The sequence below is a fragment of the Dysidea avara genome, chromosome 13 (genome assembly GCF_963678975.1).
Source record: "Dysidea avara chromosome 13, odDysAvar1.4, whole genome shotgun sequence".
Taxonomy (NCBI): Eukaryota; Metazoa; Porifera; class Demospongiae; order Dictyoceratida; family Dysideidae; genus Dysidea; species Dysidea avara.
In genome coordinates this window covers 18,785,222-18,793,196 of record NC_089284.1, presented here as the reverse complement: position 1 = coordinate 18,793,196, position 7,975 = coordinate 18,785,222, and the positions used below count along the sequence as shown (strand labels likewise).

Sequence of the window (7,975 nt, the reverse complement as noted above, 5' to 3'; positions counted from 1 at the left end):
TATAGTCACGCGCCTTAGTCTCGTGCGCATGCCCACGTGCTGTCTGTTCAGTTACAATAGATAAAAAACATTATACTGGGTAAGTGCTATATATATATATAGCTATAGCACACAAGAATTATGTGTGCAGGTGGTGTGCAAATGAATAGAAAAAGAAACAGTTAAGCAGTTTGGCCAGGCTCAGAGGCACCCATTTCTAAATCGCACTGCAATAATTTAACAATAGCCTCGTCACTTCTGGCCCCTTCAATAAACTCCTCAAGAGATAATTTGCCATCTTTGTTCTTGTCCATCTGTCGGAATATTTGCTCGGTACGTTTCTCTGGTGTACTCCCATCTTCCGGTATGTTCATGCTCTGACCAACCATTTTGTAAATGGCTGAGACAATCTCTAACATTTCATCCTTTGTGATATAACCATTGCCATCCAGGTCATACATGCTGAATGCCCAGTGGAGCTTCTTCTCAAGAGCACCCCGAGATGTCACCGATAAGGCGGTTATGAACTCCCTAAAATCAATGTATCCATCTTTGTTTGAGTCAAATGTACGGAACACGTGCTCCGCAAACTTGGTAGCATCTCCTTGTGGAAAGAAGCAAGAATACAGCTGTTTGAATTGGTCCATATCAAAATGTCCACTAGGGCAATCCCTAATGAAACCTTTATACCACTGCTGCAATTCTTCCTCCGTGAATTCTGTCTGTGATGCTAGATCTTGTAACACTTCAGGTTTCAACTTGCTCTGTTGCTTCCCCATCACTTCACCTCTGCAACCATAAGAAGGTAAGCATAAAGATATACTCACTGCCAGTTGAAACATTTGCAAACAGGATCAAGAAGTTTGATCATTGTGAAGAAATCTTTATCATTTGATTATATGTTGCTAAATGTTAGCCTTCTAAGCTGTAATATATGGTCTTCTTGATCTGCCATAAGTTACAAGTGTTTCAACAAGCAGTACAAAAGTGACCAGCACTTGTTTAACACTATACACCAGTAGCTACTAAATGCTCAACAAGGAATTTGTTGGGTAACTGCAAATCATTTAAAATATTTACCTCGTAGCAACAGCTGTAACAAGTTGGGGGAGTTTAATTTGATCGCTGTAAATTGTGGCAGTAGAGACTGCCTGTCCTAATAACGCATTAATATACCTAGCGGTAAGGTTTACCATACTACTAAATAAGGACGTTAACAGCGGGGAGTGTCAAACAGAATGCAATCAATACTACTGGTGCTAACGCGGTGATCTGTCCATTTCCTGGTCTACAGGATAAGCCTGTATTATATCTCCAGCGAATATATACTGGAATAATAAATAAATAAAGCAAGGGGGACATGTACCCTTCCTTCCTGCCATTCAGTACACACCCAAGAATTGTGGTCCTGATATTCCAGTTACAAACGACTACGACGGTCCAAAATGATTAGGACGGTTCCATATGATAGTTACACACTGAACGCGTACACTCACACAAGAACACTTACGTGGTAACGTAGGCAGAGGAAACACGTACCGCTGGAACTCAACTGGTCAAGTATACTATAATATCACGGACGCACACGATACAATAGCGCGCTTTATTTAGAATAAATATGGAATCGGTGTTGTATCACGTCAGTTTCGTATTGAACGTGACCGTGGTTGTGTTGGGGAGCGTTATGAGGCTACCTCAGATCATCAAATTGTACAGAGCTAAAAGTAGCGAAGGAATTAGCATCTGGGCGAATCTTGTGGATCTGACGTGGTGTGTTTAGTTTAATAGCTAGTAGCAACAATGTTAACTGTATTCGTTGTAGCTACATGACCGGACTAGGCTATGGATACAGCTTCGGTTATCCAGTGCACGCCTACGCAGAAAACATATTTCTAACACTTCAAGGTGAGAGATCTTTTTATTATTTGCTACTAGCATATTGGTACCTGCCGCACGTGCAGGACTGTCTCCATTTAGACTTTTAAGGTAATGTATGATCCTGTAAGTATCAATCATGCAAGTTGCTTATTTTGTACAGCAGTAATGAGGTAAATCTGAACAAAGTGTCATACAGATTAAGTGTGAAAGAAGCTTTTACTGCAGATGGACAAATATGTTGGCAATTCGCTTGCCCTGGCAATAGTGCTATAAGAGTCCCTATGATGTAAGGCAGTCTATGTGCCAGCGCTGAAAAACCATGAAACAGATCAAACAAAAGGGTCCCAAAAGTGAAAAAAAAAGGCTATGGCCTAGACTGGGATTGGACCAGGTTGATCATAATCACTTGGGGTTAAGGGAGGTGCGCAAATCACCACAATGTGGTTTTTGACAGGAGTGTAGCTCAATTTTTCAGTATCCTTCCCTACACCAGTGCCTTCATTGCCCTATAAAGAACAAACAAAAATGCGTATTGATTTGCTACAATAATGCTCGAGTTGCCAGATGACGGGCATTTAATTTCGTTGTAGGTTCTAGTTTTAAAAAGTATGCACAAAAGGTACTGTTTAGAAGGAGAGAAAAAAGGGGGGGTTACTATTCAGTGGACTGGAACACTAGACTGGACTACTGGACTGACATATTTTTGGTTTTTGCACATTCTATGGTTGGATTTACGGAGTCTTGCTAGTAAGCACCCTTAGGGCACCTGCAGCCCACTTCTAAATGCTGAAGACGAACAACGGAATATGAGATAACTGTCTCTTATCTCAATAATTTCGCTACTGTTCATTATGCCACTATACAACACTTATTTCTTACCCTGGTGTGTAGTAATGCTGCAGGTAGTGCAGGGAATTGATTGTGACAGCAATAGTTAATCAGCAATCAACTAGCCAGTAGATGGTATCCTTCGAGTTATATCCTTAGAGCAAGCTTGAGGAGCAAGCAAGCTAGTCTCGCTGCCAGACTTCTGTCTCAGTGCAGGGGCTTATCTATTAAAGATTATAAGTGCTCATACTGAAAAATCTCTAATTAGTAAGCCCCTGCACTGAACTAGAGGCAAGTCTAGAGGTCTGGCCATGCTGGCGAGACTAGCTTGCTCCTCAAGCTTGCTATAAGGATATCTTGAAAGTTATTGTCTACTGGCTAGTTGATTGCTGGTTAACTATTGCTGTCACATTCAACTACACACCAGGGTAAGGAATAAGTGTTGTATAGTGGCATAATAAACAGTAGCGAAATTATTAAGAGACAGTTTTCGCATATTCCACTGTTCGTCTTCAGCATTTAGAAGTGGGCTGCAGGTGCCCTAAGGGTGCTTACTAGCAAGACTCCGTAAATCCAACCATAGAATGTGCAAAAACCAAAAATATGTCAGTCCAGTGTTCCAGTCCAGTAGTCCAGTCCACTGAATAGTAACCCCTGAAAAAATGCCAACATGTGGATTCAAACCAGGTAAAACGCCCAAACAAGCTTTCAGATTGACCCGAAACACTTTCAACAAGTTACGTTGCTATGGAAAAAAAATTTTCTACTGACTGACATGCCTTCAGACAAGCATAACTCGATAACGGCTAAGGCTATGGGCTTGATTTTTTCACTGTTTGGTGTCGTTTTGGCCCAAGAGGTGCCTTTTGGCATACCACAGTATGTACAATACATTCTTCATGGACTTACCAGTGTCCTCCTTTGTGTCCCATTCATCTTTGCTGACATCGAAAGGTGTCGATTTGGCGGTAGCATGTGATGGCTTCCCTTCGTAACAGAGCTCATCCGTATTTTTCATAGTGGCTAATTTGATTGCAGAGTAGGGGTGGGTAGGGCTGGGAAAAGTAGTGAACGATATTAAATCACAGTAAAACAATAAGAAGTGTTATATCCCTACTGTGCTCTTCATGGTATCTTGAGCACAGTAGGGATATATACAACACTTCTTATTGTTTTACTGTGATTTAGTATCGTGCACTACTCCAGCTTGTTTCAGTACTTTTTATCGATGTGCTATGGTCCTACTCTGGTTGAAAAATTCTGAAAATTTTTGTACTTGTTTGTTAACCTTTTTTGTAAAATAAAATTATTATGACTGGTGAACCCACGCATACTGTATTTGAAATGGCACCACGTGCCCCAGCTATCAATTATCATCTAAAAAGTGAAATATCCATTACGCTTCGTTGTCAGCTATGTTCAACTTGTTACACAGCATTACAAATCAAGAACTGTTTGAAAATCACCTCTGCAATCAAAGTAGCCACTATGAAAAATACGGACGATTTCCATTGCAAAGAGAAGCCATCATGTGCTACTGCCCAATCGACACCTTTCGCAAATGAATGGGACACAAAGGAGGACACTGGTAAGTCCATGAAGAATGCATTGTACGTGCTGTGGTATGCTAAAAGGCACATGTCTGGCTGAAGTGACGTCAAATAGTGAAAAAATCAAGCCCGTAGTTTAAATTCCATGGCAATTTGTTGAAAACGTTTTGGGTCAACCTGAAGGCCTGTTTGGGCATAACCAATACTGCCTCACCATCATCAGGGAAAAGTGAGGCTGGTTTTTGGTTGATGTTTTTTCATGTGCCACGCCCAAACCTTTGTGGTCTCTACTATACAGGCTACCATACTGTATGATTATGTCATAGTTACTAGTTCTTGACACTTACTTTTGCTATAGAGATTACTCTGGTTTATCTGGCAATCCAATATGGACGAGTTTCTGACATTACCATAATAACCACATTAATATTGTATCCTCTTGACACATGTGATATGATTGACCCTTAACATGAGATCAGTCTGACCACTGTATGTGTTGCTATACCTTTAAATATTGTCCCTCCTATTGTATTCCAACTATTAATGGTAAGCCTTTGTTGCTTTGTGTAGTAGTGTGTGTTGTGTTTATATCATTTCTTTTTGTATTTGTCTATAAAACTGGCTTGGGACTGGCTTTTGTCCATCATTTCTTTCTGCAGGTAAACAGAATAAGTACTTTTTGAAATCATTTTTTGCATTATTTTGTAATGCATATTATTTGTTGATTCTTTACTAAGGTATCTTGAAACTCACTTTTTACTTGCATGTACATAAGGTTGGATGTCACGTTATAACTCAGTTACATTACTGAAGGTTTGTACCTTGATAGTTTACTGGAAGCAGTTTAGCTGAATCACACTTGTTTTGGTTTTTTTCCTTAGCCAGTGCTCTCAATCACAAAAAGTTTCTGCTACAATTGCCAGCCTGTCTGAAGAACAAAACAAAAACAAAAACTGAGGATCCACTGTGTCTCAATTTTAATGTTTTTTAGTGTACAATTGTTAATGGGCGACGGTTTCCAGTTGCCCTCCTATTCAATACAGCCTGTACAGCAGTTCTACACAGTACACGCACCTATTATGTGTACTCAAATACAATGATAGTAGCTAGACGGCATCTTAGAATGCAGCTCCCTTGTAAGGTTTAACATGTATAGCTAATACCAGGAAAGTTACTATTTGTTAGTGTTGGGTGATATATATCGTATCGTTTGATTTTTTGCTGATATCGAAAAGTATCGATATATTTTTCAGAATTCAATATTTTGATACAATACATCACGTGATCTGAAAATGTGCAGTTTAGTAGTGTTGTTTTAGTTCTAAGGAACTAGAACTAAATCTAGTTTTAGTACAGCAATTTAATTCTAGTTCTAGTGCACTAGAACTAAACTAAAATTGTGGTCTATTTTAGTTCTACAACTAAAACTAAACTAAAATTCATCAAGTTTTGGTTCAAAAACTAGAACTAAACCAAAACCTTTAAAACTTTTAGGACAAGAACTAAAAGGTTTCTCAAGCAATCCTACATAAAAGGGTATTGTACACTATAACCACTTAACACTTTTCTTTGAAGATGGTGATGCCTGCAAATGCTACCATAAAACATTGTTATTCAGCATTAATTCTGCTGATTTAGGTTATTTAAGCATTCTATATAGAGCTTCTGTTCATTTGTGCACAATGGCAAGTGGAAGTTGTGCTGAACCAGGCACTAATGTCCAGCTTTGCCTACACCATTCGAAAATCGTCAGGATTATTTATGGATGTTGACATGATCCAAGGATTATCAACGTGGTATCCATGTACGGTAAATATTTTGAAAAACTGTTTCAGGACTATCCACGTATTATCCATGTACTGAGGCTATTTGTTAAATGAGCTGTCAGACTGGTCTTAAGGTCTCAGGATTATCCACGAACTTTCCATGTACTGAGGCTATTTGTATTGGACTGGTTGTGGTCCCAGGATTATCCATGTATTGTCCATGTACTGAGGTTAGATGATCTGTCAGACTAATCATGGTCCCAGGATTATCCATGTATTATCCATGAACTGAGGCTATTTGTTAAATGAGCTGTTGGACTGGTCATGGTCCCAGGATTATCCATGTATTATCCATGAACTGAGGCTATTTGTTAAATGAGCTGTTGGACTGGTCATGGTCCCAGGATTATCCATGTATTATCCATGAACTGAGGCTAGATGATCTGCCAGACTAGTCGTGGTCCCAGGACTATACATGCATTATCCATGTACTGAGGCTATTTGTTAAATGATCTGTCACACTGGTCATATTGTCTCAGGATTATCCATGTATTATCCATGAACTGAGGCTGTTTGTTAAATGAACTGTCGGACTGGTCATGGTCCCAGGATTATCCATGTATTATCCATGAACTGAGACTAGATGATCTGTCAGGCTAGTCATGGTCCCAGGATTATCCATGTATTATCCATGAACTGAGACTAGATGATCTGTCAGACTAGTCATGGTCCCAAGACTATACATGTATTATCCATGTACTGAGGCTATTTGTTAAATGAGCTGTTGGACTGGTCATGGTCCCAGGATTATCCATGTATTATCCATGAACTGAGGCTAGATGATCTGTCAGACTAGTCATGGTCCCAAGACTATACATGTATTATCCATGTACTGAGGCTATTTGTTAAATGAGCTGTCGGACTGGTCATGGTCCCAGGATTATCCATGTATTATCCATGAACTGAGACTAGATGATCTGTCAGACTAGTCATGGTCCCAAGACTATACATGTATTATCCATGTACTGAGGCTATTTGTTAAATGAGCTGTTGGACTGGTCATGGTCTCAGGATTATCCATGTATTATCCATGAACTGAGGCTAGATGATCTGTCAGACTAGTCATGGTCCCAGGATTATCCACGTATTATCCATGAACTGAGGCTATTTGTTAAATGAGCTGTTGGACTGGTCATGGTCTCAGGATTATCCATGTATTATTCATGAACTGAGGCTAGATGATCTGTCAGACTAGTCGTGGTCCCAGGATTATCCATGTATTATCCATGAACTGAGGCTATTTGTTAAATGAGCTGTTGGACTGGTCATGGTCCCAGGATTATCCATGTATTATCCATGAACTGAGGCTGTTTGTTAAATGGACTGTCGGACTGGTCATGGTCCCAGGATTATCCACGTATTATCCATGAACTGAGGCTATTTGTTAAATGAACTGTCACACTGGTCATATGGTCTCAGGATTATCCATGTATTATCCATGAACTGAGGCTGTTTGTTAAATGAACTGTCGGACTGGTCATGGTCCCAGGATTATCCATGTATTATCCATGAAATGAGGCTAGATGATCTGTCAGACTAGTCATGGTCTCAGGATTATCCATGTATTATCCATGAAATGAGGCTAGATGATCTGTCAGACTAGTCATGGTCTCAGGATTATCCATGTATTATCCATGAACTGAGGCTATTTGTTAAATGAGCTGTTGGACTGGTCATGGTCTCAGGATTATCCATGTATTATCCATGTACTGAGGCTATTTGTTAAATGAGCTGTCGGACTGGTCATGGTCCCAGGATTATCCATGTATTATCCATGAAATGAGGCTAGATGATCTGTCAGACTAGTCGTGGTCCCAGGATTATCCATGTATTATCCATGTACTGAGGCTATTTGTTAAATGAGCTGTTGGACTGGTCATGGTCTCAGGATTATCCATGTATTATCCATGTACT

General features: G+C 39.8%; 2 protein-coding genes across 2 annotated transcripts in view; one reads left to right on the top strand and one right to left on the bottom strand.

Moving 5' to 3' along the window:
- Positions 1 to 46: 46 nt before the first annotated feature.
- LOC136242075 (neurocalcin homolog) lies at positions 47 to 1,617 on the bottom strand. Its single transcript, XM_066033456.1, has 2 exons — positions 1,490 to 1,617; positions 47 to 768 (listed from the first exon to the last, which is right to left on the bottom strand). Exon 2 carries the CDS (start codon positions 756 to 758, stop codon positions 162 to 164), a length of 597 nt encoding a protein of 198 aa, XP_065889528.1. The 5' UTR covers positions 759 to 768; positions 1,490 to 1,617; the 3' UTR covers positions 47 to 161.
- The window catches only part of LOC136242074 (mannose-P-dolichol utilization defect 1 protein-like), a 31,323-nt gene continuing 24,914 nt past the window's right edge, over positions 1,567 to 7,975 (top strand). Inside the window, exons 1-4 of the mRNA XM_066033455.1 lie at positions 1,567 to 1,749; positions 1,802 to 1,884; positions 4,594 to 4,666; positions 4,715 to 4,781. Coding sequence (XP_065889527.1) covers positions 1,598 to 1,749; positions 1,802 to 1,884; positions 4,594 to 4,666; positions 4,715 to 4,781 — 375 coding nt within the window. The 5' untranslated portion in view covers positions 1,567 to 1,597. The remainder of the gene's footprint in view (positions 1,750 to 1,801; positions 1,885 to 4,593; positions 4,667 to 4,714; positions 4,782 to 7,975) is intronic.